The following is a 26,718-nucleotide window of genomic DNA, read 5'->3' as shown; positions in this document are numbered from 1 at the left end:
AAGTCACAGAATAAACTTGGCTGGCATTATTACTTTTGTTATCAGTATTACTGTTTGATTTGCGGTTCTAAAAATTGAAAGGCAGCCTGCAGTTGCTACCCAAAACCCAAAGCAAACTTAAAAATAAACAAGGTATCTATTTCCACTAATGGCATTCAATTCTCAAAATTTCATCTGGAACAGAAAGTGCAATTTTTAAACATGAAACTGGGAAGGTCTAAATCAGTCAGAAAGGTTTGGAAAGAACGGGCACCATCTGCATGCCTACAGTAAATTTTACCCAAGAAGTCACTTAGAAAGTATACATTAAATTTTGAAATTTTGGTTTGTTCTTCCCCATAGAGAGAATTTACTAGGTTCCTGTGATGCATATAAATATAGCTTCAGGAGGATATAACAGCTTTTCTCACATTAATACCATTACACAAGTACACCACCAAACCTTTGTTTGCTTAGCTGTCCCAGCAATGCTGTAGAGAAGCACTGCCAGGAAGAACAAACAATTAATGTTTCTTACTGCAGTGGTTCAACTTCCTCAATAAATTATTAGTTCATCTGGATCACAATGCACAGTCTCACACAATGCCATTTGTATAATGGGTGATGGTAATAAAGTTACAATAGAACACTACGATTCTGAAACATTTCAGAATGTCAAACCACATTTAATATTGTGGGGATATTACTGAGGCAATATTATGAGAGAAAGCATCTCCAATATGAGATTAAGTTTGGGCCTTACCCCTTGAACATAGCATAATCTTCCAATTGAGGCTCTAATTTCAGTCTCTCTTAGAGTGACCTCTTAATTCTCTTACTATCTCTTATTAAAATCAGCAAGGCAGAAATAAAAATCAGCTATGTTGGCATATTTAGGAACATCATCTGCTCACAGCTGATCAGAGAAGATGGGTCCAGAAGGGATTTTAAGAAGCCATCTACTTTTTCCAAGTATTTCACAGTAAACTTTACTTAATACATTCCCAATATGTATTTGTCCAACTTGTTCTTTAGACACCTCCAGTGAAAGCAAGTCCACATCCTCCCAAGGAATCAATTCCAGTTTTTAACTATTCTTACGGTGAGAAAATTCACACCTCATATCTCTTGTAAGCCTACCTTGCTGGAAGTTATGGTCCTTGTTTGCCTCCAGCAGATATGCAGAGAATTGTGCTGCAGCTTGTGCTGGTATCTGTATGAAGACTACTACCACATTTCAGTCTTTTCCAGATCGAGAAGTCTCATTCAAGCCATTTGGGATAAATTCAAATAGACCTCTGGAGTATGAGAAGCTAAAGCAAACCTGGAGGATACCCCCAACATCTGAAGAGCTTCCTCATGCTGTGCAGACTCAAGTGCTGATCCCCTCTCTCAGTTACGCATTACTCTTGAAACAGAAGCAACCAAACAAGCCCATTTTCAAGTGTTCAAGTATGATTTGTATGCGGGAAGCCAAAGAGGAATTTTCACAGATCTTCTCTCTAATTTTTCCCAAGGTTAAAGAAACACCAAAGATCTTCACTGGTATGAATTGCTACACTCCAACCATTTTTTCCACACTCCCAAACCAGAAGTTTCTGCTACAAAATTGTTCTGAGTGATGTCAGCTCCATACCCTCCTCAGCCTGCAGATTTACAACACTTTTCTCACCAAAGAACATTGCTTCAGCAGCCAGGACCAGGGTTCAGGAACTGACATTTTTATATTTGTATATGTGTATATATATATATATATATATACACACAAGCATATAGTCACCACAGCCTGCCACATACCATTTCCAGCTCTCTTCACTAATGATGTTAAACAAAGCAAGAGCAGATGAACACATTGCTGTGCTTCCATACTTGCCATTTACAATTGTACCATATGACAAACAGCTGAAAACCTGTGCAGGTTAATCTTTATGTAAGCAAGACTGTCAACACTTAATATAGAAATATGTCAGTTCCAGGGCTGCAGGCTGCAGAGATAGCTACATACTGAAAATACAGCTACCTGAATGCCAGCAATATTTCCTCACTCCATTTCATGAACTAACTGAGCTAAAACAGACAGAACTACATCAATCTTAGCACACTCCTTGGGCAAACATGTTGGACGTATTTGTCAGCGGGACACAGGCTCATGAAACAGACAGGTTGAGGAAAATAAAATTCTACTCTCATTTGTATTCTAGGAAGAAAAAGTAATAAAGACATTTCTAAAACTACAAAGTAATGAAAGAGAAACAATGGTGCTAACTAACCTTTCATCATTAAAGTAATTCAATAGTTCACTTAAAATTTTACTCTGCAATATCAGTACCCAGTATACAGAAAGAAGCCAGTATCAAAATTACTTACCAGGCAATAAAATTATTTTTGTACAAAGGATATTACAGTCCATGCTAGTCATCAAAAGCATTGACATCAATCTGGTACAAAAAGCAAAAGCATTCTGCTCATTCAAGCTGCTCCAGGGAAGAAATAGGCACATTTGTGAGTGGAAAGGATGAGACAGAAAATGCAGGACAAGGCTAACAAGGGTTTAAATGAAGTACTAGATTCAGGTAAATATCTGACAGGAAAGAGAAGACGTGAACAAGGCAGAAATTCAGTATTTTCACATACCTGATCTCATATCTCAGTCGGAATAAATATTAGCAGCTGTGACTGTAAAACCTCCCTCAGCATAGAAGCTCTGGGGTGGGTTATGTTTTCAGGTTACCTCCCTTAGCCCCTCCACACCATCTCCACAGAAGTACCTTTCTCATCACATCCAGCTCTCTCAGCTCCACATTTTAGTGCACATCTAGAAAATCCACAGAGGATCCATTCCTGCTTCAGCTGAGTTTTATTTCAGATGCTTTGTCAAAGCCTTGACACCTATACTGCCAAGCAAATAACTTCTCAGGGGGGCATTTACTTATTTTACTGTTAGTGAGTTAAACAGTCACTGACAGCATTAAATGATGCAGTGGAAATCACCCAAGTACAGAAGTCACATGCCCACACAATAAGTATTTTTAAATAGAGGAGGGACATATGGGCTTCTTAAAGCCCAGCATTCCTGTGATTTATTTAACTGACATCAGTTCTGAAACACTACTTCTCAGAGGTATAAGAGGCTGAAATTGCATCACCATTTAAAATAGCACTTCACAGGAAAATGTGAGATGTGTGTTCTTCCATCACTGCAGATGGACAGATTTGACTGTTTCTGACCCAAAGATGTTAACTTCAAATTTCAGCAGAAATATGCAACTTCTGAAGACCTGCTCAAAACACATTATCAAGGAATATTCTGCAGCTTGCCCTGAACTCCAACTAGCTTCACTAATAACATTTAGATTAGATTCATTTTATGCTGATTAACTTCCACTGAGTCATTTCCTCCCAGTAAGAACTCTATAGGGCAGTGCTTCACTGCTGAGGACACAAAAAGCCCAATAAAGCAGAAACTCTGTGGTGACTGGCAAAGCAGCACTGACTGATGCTCAGTGAGGTACTGGCTAAGATCTTCAAAATGTCCTGCCAAAAAAAAAAATAATCTTCCACCTTCCAGCAATGAGTATGAGGGAAGTTTTAGGAAGCCAGAATTCACTGCTATTTCAAAGAGAATTTAAAAGTACCTTCAGAGTAATCCTGCAGCTGATCAAGCACTGCTGTTACAGTGCAGGTGCAATATTTTGGCTTGACATTTCATTTTTGTTATAAATGATAATGTGGGACATCTTACTTTGCCACAAGCACAAGCAAGCAAGGCAGTCTCAAATTAGAGAAAGTGTCGCTTGGAAGCCCATCTGCCCTTCAAAACACATCCTGCACACAACAAACTGAGTGTTAGAGAGACTGCAAGTCAGCCATGAGAACTAAATATTCAATTTACTATCAGTCTGATTTTACTATTTCACCTGCTAAGTCTATCTGTCTTAATGAAGTATGGAAATAGTTAAATATATTATTGGAAGAGTCTGAAAGTCCCAAATAAAGCAGAAAAACAGGTGCAAACTGTTAGATTACATCCCCACAGGAAAAGTCACCATTATCATTTTACCTATGGAATGCTCCATCCCTACTGCAGCAAAACCAGCAGCACAGCTGCTACTGCTGCCAAGCTGAGGAGCCCCTCGTAACTCTGTTATTTACAGAGTCTGAGCAAGCACTGGTGGGGTCCAGTGGGGACCAAAAAACCAGGCAGGCTGCAAGGACTGGGGTGACAGGGAGGAGGGAGAAGTACTCCTCTGGAGAAGCTAGGAAGGAAAGAAGGGAAGAAACAAAAGGGAAAAAGACTCTGGTAACTGGACAATGGTGATATTCAAGAAAACAGAATCATCAGGTGCATTCAGCTATGGATGAACACCAAAATATAGAAAGATCATAAGAAAAATCTTTAAATTAAGTGATAAATTATTAAGCTCAGGAAAGCAGACGATCAGAGATAGGGAAAAGCAAGGAGAAATATCTGTACAGACTTCTCTAGTTTAAGATCCCTTCAACTGACCACCATTTAATCCCACAAATAAATGCATACTTGGGTGGCTCTGAAAGCACAGGTTCTTCCCACCAGCATATCTGTGAGCACATCTCCTTTAAATTATTCTGCTTTACTCTTCCTCCCGGACATCATGAATATTTAAGAATACAGAGCTAATCCAACACCCAACTGCTAGAACAACAGTCTGCAGAGAAGCACCCAAAGCAGTCAAAAAAGTCACCAACCTCTCTTAGGGGGGATGCTGCCTCTAGTATTCCAGAACCTCCTCATCCATCAAGGCATCCCAGGCTGACAAAGATCAACCCTATTCAGGGGTGGCCTCACATGAGTAAGATCTTTGAGGCATCTGATGAGCAGGAAACATTGCAAGTTTTTTGTTGCACTCCAATTCTGTTTTCCCTGTGCAGCCAAAGTAAAGACCTTGAACATCTACGCCAAAGTCCTAGTCCCACCATGAAGTCCCAACATCACTAGATCTGTTTTTTACCCTTTATCACTGTTGCCTCCTCATATTTCCTTCCAGTCTGTTTGGCACCAGGCTCCCTTTTCTCTTCATTTTGCCAGCACAAGAATCACAGAATTGCAGAATCACTAGTTGGAAAAGACCTCTAAGATCACCATGTCCAACTGCCAGGCCAATATCCCCCCAAACATCCCTTGTGGCCTGTGCTATCCAGGTAAGACTTCTCCTTTCAAACATCTCCCTGACACTGATGCCTTGCACAATCTCCCCTTGCTTCACACCAAGATCCCTAAACCTCTATACAGGGGAGCTTCCTCTTCCAAGGCAATGACTCCTAGATACCCAGTGTTGCTTCATCTGATCACCACCATCCCCTCTTTGTCAGTCAGTTCCCTTCGAGGCTCTCTCAAAGCCTTGCCACAGGTTTTCCACCTTGACAGATAATTCAGTGCTTCCCCCTTCTAATTAAGCAGCTGTATCCTGATCACAGATCTATTGGCCTTTGGGACAACTTTCATGCTTTCAGCAGTGCCAGTGTCCAAAACTATAGTGTGCCCCTCCTCTTGGCTACTGCAATTTCTTTACCTCCTCCCTTTGCTCAGCTACAGCTCTGTCTCATCTTTGTTTGCTCCAGCAGCCTCATCATCATCATCATGGATGATTTGTTCATAGCAGGGAGCCTGGCTTACCATATGCTGATAAAGCACTCTGTAAATGTATGATGCCATATTAGTAATGATACCAGTAATGATGTTCTGCTCTTAAACATGCTGTCCTGAGAGTCATTTCTGTTTCCAAGAACAAAATCTACCAAATTCAAGCTTATCTCCTAATTTATCCTCCTTATCCACGAGTGTAACATGAAATGGGACACACCTAAAGCATGCACTGTTTTGTTTGTCCTTAATTATAGACAGTATTATGCTGCCACAGCAACTAGGAAAGCTTAAGATGCCTCAAGATGACACAAGATACTGCACAATGCTGCACCCCCTGCCCTGTCTCCTGTCCCCACACAAAGTTGTGCTACACACAGGTCATGTTTACTCTCTGGGGACAGCTGGTAACCACATTCCAGCAGCCGTGACATGGCACCAGCAAGACAAAGCAAGCCCTCTGGTGGCACCTGCTCCACCTCCACTTGCATATCTGCATGAAGGCTTTCTTGCTTTCCCCAGACCCATGCAGAGAGGAAAAGGGGACCCAGAAAGCATCTGCCACTCCAGCACCATGCAGTGGGGGAGCGGACATGGCAGGGACCAAGCTGCTCGAGCCCACTAGATTCAGAAGAGGGATTCATTAATGGGGATAAGCTAATTATACATGTGGCTCCCCCTGAAACAGCTGGATGCTCCACTTCGTCTGCACCTCAGTAGCTCTCCCCCAAGATGCAGACTACTCACAGAATGACAGAATGACTGGGGTTGGAAGGGACCTAAAAACTCATCTAGTTCCAACCCCCCTGCATGGACAGGGACCCACCCTTCATGATCAGCTTCCAACAGTGACCAAATGGTAGCAAGAGAAAGTGGGGCATTGCGGGGCATTTAACAGAGAGGACCTGAGGTACCAAGCAGCTGTTAAGCTGCATTAGTGCCAGAGTCATCACTTCTCAAGAGACCCACACCTCCTGTGATACAGCTGACTCTGCAAAGTAGGGACAAACCATGCACGGCTTTTGGAGGTATCTGCCAGTAAGGCAGTCTTGATTGGGAAGAGCTGCTATCCCACTGTCCTAGCTAATAAATTAAAACTTCATTTCCCCACATCACCTCATCACATGATTTCTTGGGCATGGGTTATGCTTAAGGAGGAAGATTTTATAAGTGACTTCACTTCTTCCCTTGAACCATCATTTACCAAGAATTTACTACAGTCACCTGTAACCAGAATAAGCACTTCTCTTTCAGCCTTACAGACCAGCTTAACTACCACAGGTCAGGATGAAATCAGGACCTAGTGAGTCACACATGTTTTTTCACCTTTTGGTGAACTACTACACACTGAACACTGTTACCCACTTTATCTGTCAAAGAGATTTAATCTGTGCCATCTCTGCACAGGATACCAGTGCATCCCAGCAGGGTACAGGGCAAAAGTTTACAGCTGTGAAACAGAGAACTGGTAAACTACATTACAAGCTTTGCAGAAATATAATTCTTGCTTTGAACAAGACAGATAAAAACAGACTGAAGTGATTTAGTTAGAAACATCTTAAACATGGCAACTTAAAAAAAAAAAAAGTTTCTCTTTTGTTTTCTTTTTTTGTTTGTTTTTTGTTTGTTTGTTGGGCTTTTTGTTTTTTTTCCCCCTGCATTAAATTCTGAAAGTACTGATAGTCATGGAATAATCAGGTTTAACAGGTTAGCAGTAATATATGCCTCAAGTGTTCCGAATACATCATAATCTTCTTTCACATAATTTTTATCACTGTCAAACCAAACTACTGATTTTCAGTTGATGCTTTTAACATGTTTCTATGGTTACTTTCCAAGGTCGCATCACAGAAGCCTGAACAGCAGTTCAGAAAGACAAAAGGCATTTTGCATCCTTCACCATATTAAATAATTTATCAAAGTTAAAGCATCCTCATGGAAAAAAAATCATAAAAGAAAAGGTTCTGAGGTTATTTTCTCAGCAAGTCTGAAGAACAGTAAAATCAATATTTCTACAAAAGCCTTTAAGAACTAGACTATTTGATTAATGTTCCATATGGTACAAAATGCTAAGGAACACACTCTAGGTTTAGATCTGTATGCACAAGTCTACATGAACTGCATGATTGGACCTTAAAGCAGAATATGTAGACATCTAATCTGCTGCTGTCAGCTTCAGCATTTAAACTAGGTATTGACTCAGAAAGAATTCTACATCTAAAAAAGGCAAAACTAGAACTGAAAAAACAATGAAGTAAAAATGGTAATGACAGTCTTTATTATTTTCATCATTTTCCATTCAAAGCCACACAGATTTCATCTGTCCCTGAAATGTTACAAATTTTGACTAGTGTAATGAAAGCTTGTACACAAAATATCTGAATTTTCTGCCTACCACTACACTAAATCAGAGTTTATTGGAACTAATTGAAGTGTCTGATGCTTGGAATAAAAACACATTAGTCATTTAGTGGTTGTGCTAATATTGCTCTGCCTTTCCTGCAGTTGCATTAGATACAGACTGCTTCAATACCCTAATCATATGCTCAGTCACAGCACAATCAGTATACAGAGTACTGACAAGCTGTCCCACCATGCCTAAAGCTGATAAGGTGTCTGCTCTATGAGTAACCTCAATTATTGACTATATTTTATGGTCAATCTAATGACCAAATGCTTATCAGTGAACCATCAGGTGCCTGTAATAGGATAGTGACCCTTAGTTTATATGTGCCATTACTGCTCATTAGTGAATAATTAGATTCTTTAATCCACAACTCACAGGCATATGATAGAATATCCTGAATCTAGAAAAAGACAACTATGCTTATTTTAACTCCTAGGATGTTCAATTACATTACTCAGAGATTGCATGTTATATCTTGTTAAGAAAAGCTACTTGTAGGAAAGCATATAACGTGTAATGTTTTATATCATGTCTAAATTGACAAAGCTGTCCCAAACATCCAGGGACATCATGAGAGTGGAAAGATAATGGGTGTTATTCACCACTGTTATTCTCCAGATTATCATAAATGGTTTTAATCTAGCAGAGCCCAGCAACACTGCAAATAATTTAGAAAGCTGAAAACCAATGAGTGCATAGTGACTGTTATGTTCTGAAGACTTATTCATCAAACAAAAGCAGGTGGAAGCAAGGAAAGTAGCTGCTATTTCCCTGCTTAAAAAGCAGCAGTCCCACAACAGCAAGCGCAACCAAACCAGTCTGAAAAGATGTGACAGTAGCCCAACAACAAATAAGATTAAAATTTTAAAAGGGAGCCTTAATACAGTTTTGCTAACTATTGCTCAGGACTTCTTCCTTTTCTTCTAAACAGCTTTGATTCCTCCTAGATACCCTGTTGCTGCTCCAATTCCCAGCCCTTGTGACCCAGGCCAGACACCTCTGCCCTCACTCAAACACCACACTCCCACCCCGCTGCACAGGAGGTGCTGCCACCATCATCATCAGCCACCAACAGGTGGAAATGTCACCTTAATGGTGATGGTTTCGATTTCTTGGAGGGCCATCACTGTCCTCCCAAGGGAGAGGCATTTTCTTTTTTGACAGGTAGCCCATTAACCCCTTCCCAAGTGCGTGCCCATTCTCCTCCTCACAGCCCTTCTCCTGCCTGCTCTTGGAAACACCATTTCCTCTCTTCCCAGGTGTCCAGATGACAAAAATCCCAACAGCTTATTACAGTTTTATAGCAGAATATGCCAATATTTACTTAGTTGAAGCATAGCCCACAAAAGAGTCCTGTAACTATCTCACATATTTTCATTTAGAAAAATAAAGTTTGTTCAGGTTCCTCATATAAAAAAAAAAACCCTAGAAACAGGAATAAAGTGTGGAGTGCTGAGCAAGACAGCTCATGCCACACCAAGGGACAAAGCCCAGCTGCATTCTTTTTAAATCTGAAGAGCACAAGATTAAACTTCTCCTCCTGCACTGTAAGGGCAAACTGGGAGCCTCTTCACAGAGATCCATACCCAGGAGCAGCATTTTCTGCTACAGCTTTCATACTCTGTCAGTGACCTACTGAAAAGCTGCATTTTCTGCTAAATCCTCTGGTTCTTTGGTAACACGACCACTGGGTAATGTCTGGCAATTTGCTTGTGTGACACAGTCAGATGTTAATCAGAGCTTTCCTCCTTCTGTGACAGAACAGAGCAAGGAAAAAAGCTTAAAACTTATTTAATTTCTTAATACGCTTCTGTCTGCTGGCTGTAATAGTTGGCTTTGATTTTGAATACTTAGCACTTCCTTGCTAGACACTCTGCATTTTTAGGTCGTGAATGAAATAATTTTTTTCTTTTTTAAAGCAGATCATAATTAAGCTTGAAGAAATTAAATATGACATTCAAATGAGAAAGAGCCTTGGATGAATATGTAGATTTGGTCTGCACATATGCTTCATAGAACCAATGTATTCACTGCAAAGACTATCTTTAAGATACTCATTTTAACCATGGGTATTTCTTATCACCAGCTATACATTTTACTGCAGCTATTATTATTTTTCAGGTGAGGGTATGTACTCTCTGTACCATCCTTTGAGTTTGTGACCTTAAAAAACACAAAGCTATTAAGTCAAACAGGAGTAAAAACCAAACAAACCAACCCCAAAAAAATTGCACAGGCCTCTTCCCTTCTCAAGCACAAGGCAGCCCACAAGCAAGAGTCAAAATGTATTACTGCATCACATGGAGGCTCTAGTTTTAATGTGTATTTGCTGCCAGGAAACCATGCCACAGACCAAAAGCTAATTGTGCTAGTACCTGTACAAACACAGTTAATGCTATTTCAAGAAGAACAAGACTGGAATCCTTTACTCCTGTGAAAAAAAATCTTTATCTGGTGTTGCTGCTACTAACTAAATCACAGATGCAGTTTCCACAAGCACCCTACAACGGCTTTGTCTTCAAAAGTAAAACCCTGTACCCCAACACACAGAATGTTAACAGACAATCATTTTTCTGCCTAGCTATTTTATTTCTATGACAAAACATCTTCTTTCCCAAGATAGAGTTCCAATCACAACCTCTTCTACATAAGAGCTCTTGTCATAAGATGGTAGATTGGGTCAAAAAGACGGCAATGATTTGAAAAAAAATAGAAACATAAGTGTGTGTGACTATCTATAGATTAATTACATTTATTCCATTGGAGAACAAGGAACAAAATGTGCCAGCCTCTGCATAACACAACTATCACACTGGTCCTCCTATGCTGTTCAGAATTTAAGTGGTTGAGGAGAGAAACACAGTAAGGAAAGCATCAGCAAACATGGTGAGTAGGGACTATAGCATAATACAAGTGCCATCCTCCTTCATCTCCAGATACTTGCTGAGAGGAGATCAGCTGAAGAGAGAGATGAAGGACAGAGAAGTGGATGCTGCTGCAAAGGATTCAAGGCCTGGATGACCTTCCTCAACAGCTTGAGGCTGGATGGTGAAAAGGGAAAGAGGAGGAGATAGAACTGGAAAGGCTGGAGCAAAGAAGCCTTACAAGCCTGAACAAAACCAGCCAAAACTGTCAGTATCACAGTACTCACTGTCTGGATTAGCTACTTCTACACTGGTTTCTGCCAGCATTTGTTTCTTACTTGGCCTTTTATATTACCCATTCTTCCTCTCCTCTCCTGCTGAGGACTGCACTGTTCAAAGGAGGGAAGACTCAGCATGGCAACTTTGATCCATAAGGTCCCCATGGCAGGAGGAGTTGGAAGATAAGAAGGAACAGTGGAAGAGGGACCCTCTCCTCATGCCAACGCTGATGGTGGTGGCACAGCCTGGCCAAGACTACACAATGGTACCCACCTGAGGACCTGCTCAACATATTTATGATTGCCAGGGATCAACAATGGATCTCTCTTTCTCTGACTAAGTGAGATTTCTGCTTTTCAATTTGTGTTTTTAATCATAATCATAACTGAAGTTGTATCTTAAATGCTTGCTTTAAGGGAACCAAAGATTCCTAGACAGGCTCTGGAATACTGAGAAGGAAATGCTGAAATGCTATGGCGAGCAGAGTGATGAAAGAGCATGAAAATGCCTCAAAAATAACTCAGGTAACTGATAACTATTAAAGGAAAAATTTCTCACTGAAGTCTCTCTCAGAAACAAGAACCACAAAAAAAAAAAAAACCAACAAAAAAAAAAAACAACAAAAAAACCTAACCCACCACATAAGTGCTTTGTGCAAAAAAATTTCCACCAGCCCTTGGCTGTTCTTTGACTGAAAAATTGAACAGTATCAATTCTGAACAGAAGAAGCATGGGTAGGGAATAAGCAAGTTCCTAATGGATTTTAAAATGTTTTAGCTAGCACATAGCTGCTAAAGCTATAAAACTGATTCACTCAAGGCAAAGACAGATTCATGAGAAGCAATTAGGGCCTGATCCAACATACAGTGATGTCATTTCCAGTCTTGCTGCTGAAGTCAAGAATTTTCGAGTCAAGCAAATGAAAACCACTAGTAAGGACCTGTCACTTTACAATAAAACCATAACTGTTTTGCTGACCAGTGACAGAGCATCACCAGGTTAAAATATTTTTGGTTTTATTTCAGATTATTAAGCATGAATTTCTTTCTCTCAATTCCAAGGAGAGCATTTTATCTTCTATACTCCCCAGTGAAAGTTACAGTCCTTACATTTGGTTATGACATATAGATTCACACTGAAATAAAACTGAAGCAGATTAAGCTAAATCACACTGTTCATAGCCATAATATGAAATACAGTAATGAAAGCTGTGCTGCTAGCCAGTCAAGGTACTTTGGAGAGGATTCATCTATCCTTATTTGTGAAAAAAAATAAGAAAAGAGACATCTGAGCTTTGCCCCTTAGCTTTCTTCTTCATTCCCACCAATTCAGACACCCATCTTAGTATTAAAGAACTCATCCTCTGTGGGCAACTACTTCTCTCTGTTGACTTTAAACCTGCAGCACTTAGCATGGAGCCAAACACCACTTTACACACACCACTGCTGTGGCAGACACTTCTCATCCTCTTGTGTACAGACAAGGCATGGGCACAGAATGCCTGAGGCTCACTGTACTATGTTCTACAAAACTGAACATGGGAAGTTGAGCTCCTTCTGAGGTCAGACTGTAACTTATAGTAAACATAATCTTTTTTAATGGCAGAAAACTTAAAGATCAAGGAAAAGGAAACAATACAATTACCATAATGATTACATAAGAAGAATGCTCACTCAGTTCATAAATCTGACTTTAATGCCATTCTCAGACATACGTTTTTCAATACTGTCTCAAAACATGTTCAGTTCTAAATTAAAAAGGGACTTTGGAATGCAAGTAAAAAGCCCTGAATCTTGTTGTTTCAAATACCATCTGCTTGACAGCCTATTGCATTTAATCAACATTGCTAATTACAACAAACATTTTGCAAACAAAGCTAAAATATAATTTTCATTTTAAGACCCAAGAATGGGGGGGAAAGACTGTTCTAGGACACTGCTAAAAAAAAATAATAATGTCTTAAATTGTTTTAACTGTTACCAACTATGAAAAAACTTTTATTTGCACACAGAGGCCATGTTTCTGAATAAAAGTCAAACTTTTTTTTATTCATATCTAAGTGAAAAAACTTGTTTCTTCAGTTTCTTCTCCAAGGAAACCTACAGAAGAACAGACTCTGCTACAAGTAACAAGTTACAAGCTACTACCATTAAGACTAGACAAAGATCAACACACATTGTATTGGGTTTTGGTCAATAAAAGTTCCTGCTCATGTCTCGAGAGAGATAAATGGAGCATCACCACCACAGCCCTGCTCACCAGTGGCACTGGGAAGCCACAGTCACAACCAGGTGACCAACTCTACCTCTCAGCAACCAGCACCATATACACGTTCTACCCATAGCAAGGAGACCCAACAGCATTTCACAAATGTTAGAAGACCCAGGAGCTGTTACAGAAACCCATAAAGGTGGAAAACTACCTTATGAAGAACGACGCCGCAGCTGAGGTACCCGCTGAGACCCCGGCTGGAGCAACCAGGCTCTGGGAGGCTGCCAAGCCTCCTGCTCCCACCGAGTCAGAGGTGTTCTGTCCTGAGCTGATCTGAACACTGGGACCATCCCGGCCACTTTCTGGTGTTGTTTCTGCCTGAAAAAAATAAAAATAAAAACATATATACAGGTTAATACACTTGTGAGTGGCCATGACATGGAGCAATCTCATGCAGCACTCCCAAACAGTGTCTGCAAGGGCAAAGGGGAAGACAGGAGAGGATGAGGAGTGATACTGCCAGGCAGGATACTGCAGAAGGTCCTACAACAGAGAAAGTAAAAACCATGACCACAGCAAACAAGCAAAATAACAGAGTCCCTTTGTGATGGGTAATGCACAGTTAAACAGTTTGACAGGTATGAAGAAATAGAAAACGATACGCAGAACCCTTTTGTTTTACAGTGTTATTTGGGAGCTGGCAGAACTGTTTATTTGGTTCAGTTATAACTGTCAGGAATTATTTCTCAGTGGCACATCATCTACAAGACCTATCTGTTTAAGAGGAACTAGGCAGAAAGTCACATTTGTAAGATATTTCCACATGAATAACCCCAAGAACTAAATTTTTTTAAAACTGTTTTTTTTTTTAAATATATATGCAGCCCTGCTTTTTGGTACTACCTGTCTTAGCAGCACAAGTGGAAAAACAGGAGTGACTGGAGATGCACCTTCTCCAGTATATGCATCTGCCTTATCTGAGAGGGAGGTGGGGTGGGCAGGGGGTAGACAGGGTGATTGGTTTGATATTTTGCCAAAAATAACAGATATCTGTATTGTGAAATTGTGTCATGTCGATATCTTCGTGCTTAAGCCACCAGCTTTCTCAGCACCAAGTTCAATTAAGTCCCATCAGTCAAATGCTCATTGATAGTGCTGGGAAGGCCTTCTTTTAGGAAGAACCTGCTCTGTGTCTAGTAATACTGAAAATTTAATTAAAGATGACACCACAATAAATATTTGTCAAAAGAGTTAATTGCTTCATGTATGATAATATATGATGTTTCTGTCATCTGAAATACTATGTTGACATTTCCACCTAATTAGGTAAAATAAATTCTAGAAAAGGAGACAGCCTTGTAATGAAGCACAAACGCAATTAAGTGCTTCCTAGGATGCCATCAAATTTTTAAATTTTGTGCTGCCATAGATCATGTAGTAGCAGCACTTGTAGTTATACAACTACAGATATGCAGACATGGTAATCTTGCCTTCCCAGTTACGTACACACCCTCCACTTTCCCAAACACTGACTACCCAAACAAAGTTTTTCTCATGAGAATTGAGGCAATCGCCTTATTAGGTACCCAGTAATGAAAACTCTGCCCAACTGAGCAATGCTCAACTGCTGCATGAAAGGCTGTCTGGATTTTCATCTGCACTCATTCTCATAGGCTGAGAGTTGAATTCAGTTCCCAGCAAAGTCAAGAAGAAGGAAGCACACGCAGCTCTTTTGAGTCTGCTCTTTAATGCTATTATCAGTATTATAGAGTGGCTGACTAATGCTTTACCATGGCCTGCTACACAAAAAAAAAAAATATATAAAACTTTTATAGAGCTCATCTAAGAGATCTGAGGCTGAAACATGGAATACTCATGCGGATTAACTTAATCTTGGTGAAGCTACTCACGCTAGATGTCTTACAAGAACCTCTGAACAACCCTCTGCAAAATCTTTTTCCTTGTAACACAAGTCTCAGGAGACTTTCAGATGCAGGCAAAAAGGGCAGAGCGGTCACAAAGACTGGTGCAAAAAAAGGTTTAGGTTGGAATGGACCTTGAAATCATCAACCCACTAGACCAGGTTGCTCAAAGTGTCATCCAGCCTGCTCTTGAAAAATTCCAGGAATGGGGCATCCACAACTTCACTGGGCAACCTCTGCCAGTGTCTCAGCACCCTCACACTAAATGATTTCTTCATACTATCTAAGCCAAATCTACCCTCTTCCAGTCTGAAAGTTATTCCTTGTTCTATTGCTACATGCCCTTGTATGAAGTCCCTTCCCCAGCTTTCCTGCAGGCCCCCTAAGGTACTGGAAGGTCACTGTAAGGACTTCCTGGAGCCTTCTCCTCTCCAGGCTGAACACCACCAACTCTCTCAGTCTGTCTTCACAGAAGAGGTGTTCCAGCCCTCTGATTATCAGCAACAAAAACCCTCTGTCACATAAACTGTTGTCTCAGACTAAAGACTACAGGATCAAGATGACCTTCCAAGACACATTTTCCTAGTTTTCCTCTTTCAACAGGGGCTAATGAAGAAAAACAGTACATTGAAGGAAAACATTGAAAAAAGAAGGGAGAAGTAGCAAAATGTTTAAAACTAAGTTTCTTTAAGTAATGCATAGTCTAAATGATGGCATAAACTAAAACTAAATATGGAATCTCCAGAGTTAGCAAGAAACTTCAGTGAATCTTACAGCAAAGTCTAACAGATTTATAAGAACTGCCTGGAATCTGTGAACAGATCAATTACCAGTAAAAGCCAGTCACACTTAAATATATGAGTAAGGTGTGACAAAAATTCCTTTTTCACCCTTTTTTTTTTATTTCTATGAGAACTTAGCCTACATTTCTAAGAGACCACTGACTGTGGCTATATCAGGCACCTAACTTGAAATATCTAAATCAACCCTCGTGGTTGAGATAACAAATGGTTAATATACTTTCCAAAACAACATATCCAAGTTGGATGTCTGCAAATTTCCCATTCCCACATTACACACTTTTGAAAACTCAAATTGTAATTTCTAGGTAAATCAGAAGACTAGTGCAGAAGACAACCTGTGTCTTTTTCATTAAGTCTTTGATTACCTGATTAATACTCATAAGCACAGAGGTAACATCAGTTTTGCTGCTTGGTGAGAAGCTGAAAAAGCAGAAAAAAAAACCAATCTTCCAAGTTCCATTTCAAGGATTGTTTGCACCACCCAAAGTGACAGAAATTCCCAGTACAACTATGTTCAGCTCTCCCTGAGACAGCTGCATCTCTCAGCTGATGAGGGGGGGCTGAGGTATGAGGAAATTGGTCAGGTCAAAGTCATTTGCCCTAAAGCAGGAAAACTGAAGACAGGTAATGGAGGACACTCCTGGGCACTCTGGTTTCTCACACCATGCTTTCAGTTTATGTCTCTTATAGCTGCTAGAGAGGTACAAACAAGATAAGGGAGCTTTGGTTTTAAACTAAATGCAGGAACTTGTCACCTTCATCTCAACCCAAGCGCTTCTGGGGATTGTGTGTTCAAAATGTAATTCTCAAGAGGAACAGGAGCAACTTTGCATGACTTTTTTACGCACGCAAGTCTGCACAGGGAGAAGACTCCAGTCTGCAGCTGAGGGGAACTCTGCTTCACCATTTACTAAATTTTCATCAATCACTCACGATCAAACACAGAAATCACAACCTTGTCACTATAAAGTGTTACTGACTGCACTGAATATTTAAAGTGCCATAGGCCTCCACATCCAGAGATTAATGTTTGTTTTGATTTTCTAAGAATAGGTTTGCCAGACAAAAGTCATTAACCCTCTGGAATCCAGCTAATCCTCAAGGGAAGAATTTCCAAAACTGCTCTATAGGATCCCTTCCTTCTATTTGATCTGAAGTCATGTGAAAACTGGTACCAGCAAGAGCTCAGCAAGGACAGCACCTGAAAATTTCACACCAGGTGTTTTCCATTTGCCTCAGTGCTTCATATCAGTGCCTCCACCATGGATGGGGGAGTTTCAGCACGGGGTCTCCGCACTCATCCTAAGGACATGGGAGCAGAGCTGGAGATGCTGTGTTTTGCCTGGTAGCAGCCACACACACAGCTGAGGCTGGGAAGGCCACAACCAGCAGTGAGAGCATGAATTGTTCCCAGTGAAGATGGCCAAAGTCTGGGGGAGAGGGCAGGAAGAGACAGAGGTGACCTGACATCCTCAGGCTGTGGAGGTCTGCTGGGCAGTACAGGGGCATCCCCTGCCCCATCCCCATTCCCAGCACACAGGTTCCCTGCTGTGACCTGATGGCAGGAAACATCTGCCCAGGTTTACACAAGTTGGCCCTAGATTAAATTTCCAGGTACACAATACACTGCCATACCATTACAGTCTAAAGGACAATTACAATCCTAACAAGGTCTTTACAAATTTGAAGTGCAAAGCCAAAAACTAAGCCATGTTTTCAATATCCCACATATTTCCATTCTCTGGACATCGACCTTTGCCCAAAGGTCCAAAAAACCCAAGCTAAATGCTGCCACATTGTCTCTGCAACTAGTGCAAAATATGTGTCTGGTGACAGGCAAGAAAAACAAGGGTATTTAAAAATCTAGAGAAAAATACATCAGTTCCAGGACTGCACTGTGATGGTAAAAGAAAGCCAGAATTTTGGACCAAGCTGCAACGGAAAGCAATCAGATATGATACCTAAATGTAAGTATCAAGAACAGATTCATATAGGAGGGAATGAAGAAAATTACCAAAAGCAAGTCTGATAAAACATCTGAGTAATCAGTCAGAACTCAATATATTTTTATTTCAAAAAATTGGTCCCACAATGACAACATTCAGAAGGGATTCAACAGTGAATTGCAGGGGAAGCTCAGCAAGAGCAACCCTGAGTCTTTAGTGGGGTTTAAGTTTTATAAAGTTGTTGGGTTTTGTTTTGTTTTAATTTGGTTTCTGAGTAGCAGGCAGGCATACAGAATTTCTAGTATTTGCTTTAACTTACTCCATTCCTCTTTTAGACTGGAACATCACAGCCAACTAAATTGTAAAAACTGCTGGATCTAATGATTTTGCAATATATCAAACCTACTGTTTGTATATGATAAAACAGAAATTTTCCCCTAAATGATTCATGCTAAGACTCTTACGACTACTACCACGAACTGGAACAAATGTGACGTAAATCTCTATCTAGATAATGCTCATACTATAAACCCTTCCTTCCCATAAGCATGGCTAAGTCCTGCACGTGGCTCCTATGTGCAATTCTACACACATTATGTAAAGTTAAGTGCACAGTATACGTGTGCAGGATACACCAGGTCGAAGTGAAACATGTTTCGGATAAACTTTTTACAGCCTTTTGGATAATGTTTCTGCCCAGTCTCATTATAAAATAACTGGAGCATTTTATAACTACACTGCTGTAGTCATTTTATAACCTGCAGCTGCAATGTGGTAACAAGAATGAGGAAACCTGTAGTTTCAGACTTTTATGTGCATCTCGTGTTATATGTGAATCAAATGTAGAGCATAATGTCCCTTCCCCCAAAACAGGTTTTCAGCTAATAGAGCTGCTAATGCCTGGCTTATCATTGATCTCTAAGGATGAGGCAGGAGAAAAATCACAGAGAAGTAGAATTAAATGGAAATAGGAGGGCTCATCTGCTGCCACAGACTGGAAAGCAATACAGTAGATCCAAAGGCAACCTCAGGGCCCCTGCTTTTTGGATTAATATACCCAAATTACTAAAACAAGTTAAGGTTCACTGGCAGCCTATGCTTCATGCACAGAAAGGACCTAATCTGTCAATTGCAGGGAACATGCTCCCAGCTGCATCCAGAGCTGATGCTCTTGATAGAACAAGGAAGGAGAAAAGGCAGCTTGTTCCCCTCAGACCAGCAGCTCCTGGTCTCACTTGGGCTCACGATCTCTCATAAACCATTCTCTTTGGTCCCTGAGAAATTTATTAAGGCCTGGGGCAGGCTTTGCACAGGTCTCTCTCATCATGCCTCTTCCTTCCTTAAGCTTATCCATGTTCCCAGGCTGGAAGGTCTCTGCAGCCAGGGCTCAGGTAGTGCAAAGATGCCACTGAGCAGCGATTGACCAGTTGCTTCCCAGTTCAGGCACTCGGGACAGTGCTACCAAAAGAGGCAACAAGTGATGCTTTTTTTACCTTCTTCACAGATATTTGACCACCAGTCACACTATCTGCACCCTTTTATCTGCGCATGTACACCCTCCACTTAGAAAGTCAGGACATGAAAAAGGGCTACCCAAAAGGCTGGAGATCCTGCTGCACGTAAATACTCTTAAATTGGGACTTTTCACATGCAGTGGAAAAAAAGCAGCCAGGCTAGATGAACTGTTTCTTCCAATACCCCCAGAAAAACATCAGAAAGTGTTGTCCAGAGCCCCCCATGCTGACATGGATTACAACAGTTGCAGCCTCCAAAGTCAAAACCATACTGCTGTGTACTGCTCAGAGTGTTTTAATTCACCATTGTGGTCAAAATTAAAAATGAATCATTTATTCAAGTGGACAAATACACATCTGCATCCCTGCTTTTTATCAGAGGCTGATATGAGCAAGCAAAGGAATTAATTAACAAGGGCATAATAATGCAAATTTCTGTCAGCTTAGGATTGTGTTTCTTTCAAGAAGACAAATGCTTTTCAATTAGGACTGACTTCCACAGGCTAGATGTATCTCTAACAACAAAACGCAGGACACATAACAAGCTTTGAATCAGGAGAGCTTGTGTCACCTTCCTGACTCCACAACAAAATTTCTCAATGACTTTAGATAACTGAACCAAAATCTCAGTGTGCCTTAATTACTCTCTATTCACCAAAATGGAATAACCATCTCCTCTTTAATTACAGGTCCTACAATTTTATTATAATCATTATATTTTTATAATGGTTGTCATTAAATATCAGCAAATAAAGGCAAAAGTGGACAAAGACTGTCATACCTAATTTCTATTTCCATCATGCTTGAACTGCTTATACATTAGATGTAACTGCTTTATAGAGAACACCCCTTGGGACCAATCTGCTAGGCAGCTACCACACACTAGGCACCCATTGCCTAGTATCTCTCTCAAACCCTCATTATATGAAGGGGAAGCTGGGTCTTTAGTACATCCACATCTACAGAAAAAGGTTCAATTACAGACAAGCTCATGATGTAGTGTTAAGTTCACAGAGATGAGGACAGCTCTGACTAGGTGATAATTGCTGAAGGACACCCAGCTTCCAAATTAGGGATGGAGCTGGGCAGATGCTGTTCTTTTTTTCTTGTGGCTATTCCCTGCTGACCTCTTGTTTGCTCCCCGCATGGAAACCAGGTAACCCAGGGGTACAATCATGACTCACTATGACCTGAGTGAAATCTCCAAGTCTGCAGATGTTCCAAAGCTCTTTCATGAGGTCAAATGCCATGGCAGTGATGAGGCACTCCAGGAGGACTTCCCAAATGTAAGTGGGCAAACAAATGTCAGGTGAGATTTGACATAGATAAAATCATGCATTTAGGGAAAAATAATCTAAACCACACCTAAACAATGCTGAACTCAAAACTGGAAGTTAGAAGATCTAAAGGTCATTGACACTACCTCTGAAATCACTGCTTCAAGGTGTAACAGAACCCAAAAGAAACCCAAAGAACCAAAAGAAACTCAAAACAAAGAAACAAACAAACAATCAAACAAATTTTGGACATCACGTAGTAGGGCACTGTGAACAAACAGGAAAGGATCCACATACTGAGCAGTACCATGTGCAGTCCTAGTCCTGCATCCCAGAACAATGGTAGTGGAGTAAGAGAAATAACAGAGCAAAATGGTCAAAATGATGAATCAGCTGCCTTAGAAGTAATGATGGAAGAGGCTGGGATTCTGGTTTGTAGAGGGGAAGGCCAAGGGGGATCTGACAGAGGTTTACAAAGTCATGAAGGTGGTGGCTAAGCTGAAGGAAAGCGAGTATCTCTTTGCACTGAGATAGTGAACTTGGGGAACCTGCTGACACAGAAGGCTGTGGAGGGTCAGCAGGGTCAGAGAGGGATTAGACAAATTCCTGGACAGCATGTCCATAACTAGATACTAAAAGGAACAGATATGGATACAACCCTGAGGCTTCCCCAACTGTGCATGACTGAGAGGTCGAGCAGACTGCAGAAAGCAACCACACTCCATGACTCTCCCTGAACACCATTTCCAGCTCTGCTGCTGGAGGCAGCCCTGGGCTAGATGGGCTGCAGCTCAGACCCAGTAGAAAATTTCTTAAGTTGTTATCATTCTAAACAGTCTTTTTACTAGAGTCTTTCTTATCTTAACTAGTAATAGAAGGTTGCACTATTCCCATAGACCCCCATGTGTACTTCAGAGTTACCAGGAGAGGCTGGAGAGACCCAACAGGATGTCTATACAGTAACTTTGCTTGGACCAACTAAACCCAGACCCTTTCCAAGGTAGGCATCACAAGGGCCACTCTCTCCTTCTTCATCCTTCCACTCTCATACACTTCCCTACAACAGCAAACTGCCTTGCCCAGCTTTACCACCATGACTCTTGAGAAGTAGGTGGGGTTATGAACGGTAGGAGCATCCTCTTTGCCTAACAGCATCAAAAATGCAGCAACAGACTCCTGCCTATGGCACTTTCCAAATTCTTCCTTCCACTAAGGTATCAGAAAAGAACAAACTCATCCAGTTTTGAGATTGTGGCAGCTCTGCAAATCCAAAGGAAGTAATTAATAAGCACTTGGGCACCAAAAGTAATAATAATAACAGGTCAACTGCAGAAAATGCTTAACCACAACAGCAGTTTGTATAATAATTTATATGGACTCAATTGTCTACAAGTGTTTCATGCTTGAATCTTTCAATACTACTTTCAGATTCAAAGCAAACCTCTAATTATTGATCCTTCGTTACACTGGGAAATTACCTCATCGCAATTTTAAAGTCCTATAAGTCTAATAATCTTATCATTGATGACGGTGACTGCATCCTAATTATAAATCCATTATCCCCCTCAACAATAATAAAATCAATAATGCACGTAGATGGGAAAAAAAGGAATTTAAATGCATACATTAATGTCATTTCAAGTAGCACTATTTTATGCACCATCTCTAACAAAACTGTGTCACATCATTAGCAATAATGTGAAAAATCTTTTTCAATTAACAGAGCTGATTTGGTGCTATGCTCAGTAAAGTGGCAATCCATTTCATTAAACACACACATATGAAATGCTTGAAACATCCATGAACCCTATCTATACTAGATAAATTCTCTTTCAACTGCTGAAAAAGAAAAGCAGATACATTTTCTATTGATGCTTTTTAAACCTCCTTTCAGCAGCTACCACCCAGGCCATTTCAGTGCTTCTCGTTGCAAGTAGCAAAGAGCATCAATATTTGCCACGTGCTCAGCTACTCATGCCACAAAACAACAGGAGATGCTTTTGGCAGTGCTCACACTGTGCACAGCTTGACTACCTGGAACCTCACAACCTCAATATACCTCATCATTCCAGTACACAGCCTATGGAACAAACACTAAATTCAAAGAGCTTTACAAAAAACATCCAAAGTTCAACACTATTTTATACAAGCAGGACCACTGGGCAATCTACACTTGCATCCAGACATGCAAATCAGATTTATGAAGTTCTTCTCAACTTTTGGGTGACACTTCTGAGCTCTAACCCAAAGAGTATAAGCATTTCTTATAAAGGGATTTCTAATATTGGGGTGGCAAGGGGTATTTCCATTAACAGTAAGTTCACAGGCAAGTTTATGGTGGAGAATGTGAACAGAACAAATGGGCCAGCAGGAAGTAAAAGAATCTCAAAGTCACTTTGAGTGAATAGAAGAGGCCATCCCAAAGAAACTAGTTCCAAGGTGACAGCAGAAAATTTAAATCTTTTTGTTTTAAAAAAAAAGGGGGATTTTTTTTATCTTAGTCTATCTTATGATACACTTGTGGGATGACAGAACTGAGAGAATGACCTGTGGGACATTCAAAGGTAAATCTTGTGGATTATCATTTGCACATATTCTCCAAAGTCTGCTTGTCTAAAGTCTACCCCTTGTGAGTACAGGTGAAGTCTGGGCCAACATTCTTTATATTTGCCTGTTGACTTCAATTGTCAACAAAGGCGAGTATGGGCTTGATCCCCTGTGAGAGCTGTAATAACAACTGCTTAGCCTGGAGGGGTGAAGGATCAAAAGAACTGTTTTCAGGTGGTAATTTGAACCTCCAGAGGGTCTTAGTCCTGAGAACAGTTGCCTGTCCCACATCGTGAAACCAATAGCATGGCAGAATTGACACATACACAATACAAAGAGATGAAGCCCACACCACAGGAAATGCTCATTATCATCTTGTGGCCAATAATCTGTCAACTCTTCTAATTTTTCCTAAGCCACTCTGATAACTGAACACACTTTAAAAAGTAACTTCATTTTTACCCACAACATCCTGAACTGAGAAAAACCTAGAAAAAAGGAGCATGAAGTCCTTGGCACCTACCCAAAAAAGAGGGTTCCATTTTTATCTGCCTGTTGAAGGCTGAATTTCCAAGCCACCCTTTCTAAGATGCTCTGCTCCCTGGCTGCTGGGGCAGGGTCTCACTGACTCTGAATTCTAGGCTCCAGGAGCAGCAGCATCCTCCCACATCACCCCCTGGCTCTGCATTCACTGAGGCAGCACAGTGCAATGCAAGGCCATATGGCACAGCTGAGATGCAACAGTCCTAGAAAAAATCTTTTCCATGGGATATATAACGTAGGGTAGCATAAGAAAAGCATTTAGTAACATGGATCAAAAGGTTTGCTTCTGCTGTGCAGACTTCTTATAGAGGAGTGACCAACACTAGCTTTGAAGTTTTTATTATTTCTTTTTTCCATCCTCTTTCCTTTATATACTTCCTCTACAAAAGCAGTAGAAAAACACTACTAAACCTAAAAGAAAAACAGAAAAGCCTCTTAGCAACCCTGGCCCCACCACCTGTCTGAGGCTTGCTATTGACTTCTGCAGAGCAAATAGGTCCTATGCAGTGGCTGAGAAATGTCTCAAAGCTCAAAGTCATCCAGATGTCTCACAGACAAAATTTATGGCCAAAGCACTATATTTTAATTGTTTTGTTTCAAAATATATTTCATGCATTGTATTAATTAGAGGTCACTGAGAAAGCTATCAAGAAGGATTTAAAAATTAATTTTAAAATCCATGTGGTGTGACATTTATCAAAATAAAAAAAGTAAATACTAGAAAGTAAATCTTGTAATTTCTCTATTTTTCCATGTCAGCTTTTTTATTGGATCTTCTAAGCAAAACATAAGTCATCCTTACTATAAACAAACAAAGAGGATTTAAGGAAAGTCAGCAGAGGCTGAACTACCCCCAGATGAATCCATCTGGTTTACATTAGGGTAAGCAGGAGACTTATTCCTAAGAGCTACAGGAAAGCTTAAAATGTGACTAAAATAACTTCCAGAGATTTTTCACATAGAACAAATGGGCATAACTCTTAATTTTAGAGTATATGCACCCATTTACACACACTATGGTGAACTTTCCCTCTCTGAACCTCATTGATTCTGGCCACAAACTTACACCTTAACTTCATATTTGTGAATACTCTCAGGGGCATATAATGGTCTATTGATAAACTTAAAATTTGATATACACCTGCTTTAAAAGTTTTCTTTAAGTCACCTTCAGTTTTGCAGTGCTCCAACTTTTCCAGTTACCTAAGGTGGTATTTTTTTTAAATATATTTTAAAGCAAATTAGCAACTGCTAGAGATTCAATTAGCCACAATACTTTCCCTTGTAACCAGTACCATTCAAATATATTTGAATTAGAAATATAGTTTGACAAGGATTTAATTTTGCATAAGATGAAAAAAAAAACAATTTGCAAAGCAAGCACTATTTCACTATGATGTCTTCATAGCACATGGCAATGGCTACTTGACCACTTTTATGCAGTCCATAACACTGCATACTAATAGCACACCCAGTTGAAAGCATGCAGCAAGGCCTCTTTTTTCTACAATAAGTGCAGATAGTTCTAATAGGTGTACGAGGTATTTTCAGTGGTTTTAATTTTCTGCCTCTCAGTCAGAGCACAACACATCTAGGAAGCCTAAACTCCCTGTGCTCCTCCACTTCTGTGTTAAGCTGGGTGGCCATGCTGAGCACTGCTGATGTCTTTTCATTTGAGTAGGAACCTCATTCATTTGTCAGGTCTAGAATTTAAAACATCAGCATAAAAATATTTATCAATTAAAGTTGTTGGTTGTCCACTACAAACCAGCTGTCTTACCACCCCTCCACAGCACTCACTGTCTGGTCAGACTATTTATCACTGCTATTGGTGACTATTTTTTCTAATTTTTCACAAAAGGACACTTGGGTAAAGCAGTTCATTACATCTTCACCTTTCGCTCTTTGGTGGCAATCATAATCTTCCTATCTCTGGACCTTCCTCCAGGTCCTTAGTTACTACTCCTCTTCATGGATCCCAAAGTTGTTTTGGTTTGAGCATCACCCACACTATGCTTCAAAGACACATTCCAGTTCAAAAAATTTATAATCTATATAATGGATTTTCACACTTGAACTCCAAACATGTATTAAAAATTTACGATCTCCTGCACTTCTGACCCTCAACACTCAGCCCAGAAGCATTTTTGCAGTTGTGACATTACAATGTAATACATGAGAGTTTTGGGGAGGGAGATGAGAAGAGGAGAAATCAATTTATTACTTTTTCTCTGCAGATAATTCTACTATTAGAATTAACCATAAATAAAAAATATGACTCTTGTAGAAATGTTTGTAGGTAAGAGGTGTCCAAAGGTTCAGCAGCCTTATGCCAGGGTGTACTTTCACCCCTGCAAGGCACGGGGCAGACAACACCCCACACTGGCCACCTGAGCAAGGGTTTGCTTCATGTCACCTGCCTGGGCTTTGCTAGCTCCAGCAAAAACCCACAAGCACCTTTGACAGACAAGGAGAGCCAAGAAGGACAAAGCATGTCTCGAAGGTGCCTGTTACTCTCCCACAACTACAAAGGAACCCTCAGTGATTACCTTAGAATAAACATCTTTCTTTTTGGTGCCTAAAAATAGTTGAGATGCTCTTTAGGTTTTATCTGTGTCTGTCTTCCTGTCTTGAGAAAATTAATCACACTCAATATGTAAGTAGCGCTTAGCTAAATTACTGAGAGGCTAAGGCATTTGGATAACAGCATCCTACCAGGAAGCTCAGCACTTGTTTCAAGAATAACTCTTTGGTAAGAAAACAATTCTGAGTGAAATGAAAGTATTTACAGAGTGGTCAAAATAAC

General features: G+C 40.3%; 1 protein-coding gene across 1 annotated transcript in view; it reads right to left on the bottom strand.

The window, feature by feature from the left end:
• The window catches only part of KIF26A (kinesin family member 26A), a 98,820-nt gene that overhangs the window by 34,497 nt on the left and 37,605 nt on the right, over positions 1-26,718 (bottom strand). The window contains exon 4 of the mRNA XM_030452579.1: positions 13,572-13,738. Coding sequence (XP_030308439.1) covers positions 13,572-13,738 — 167 coding nt within the window. The remainder of the gene's footprint in view (positions 1-13,571; positions 13,739-26,718) is intronic.

This window comes from Calypte anna, chromosome 5A (genome assembly GCF_003957555.1).
Source record: "Calypte anna isolate BGI_N300 chromosome 5A, bCalAnn1_v1.p, whole genome shotgun sequence".
Lineage (NCBI taxonomy): Eukaryota > Metazoa > Chordata > Aves > Apodiformes > Trochilidae > Calypte > Calypte anna.
Note: the sequence above shows the minus strand (reverse complement) of the source record. Positions and strands in the feature narration are given on the sequence as shown.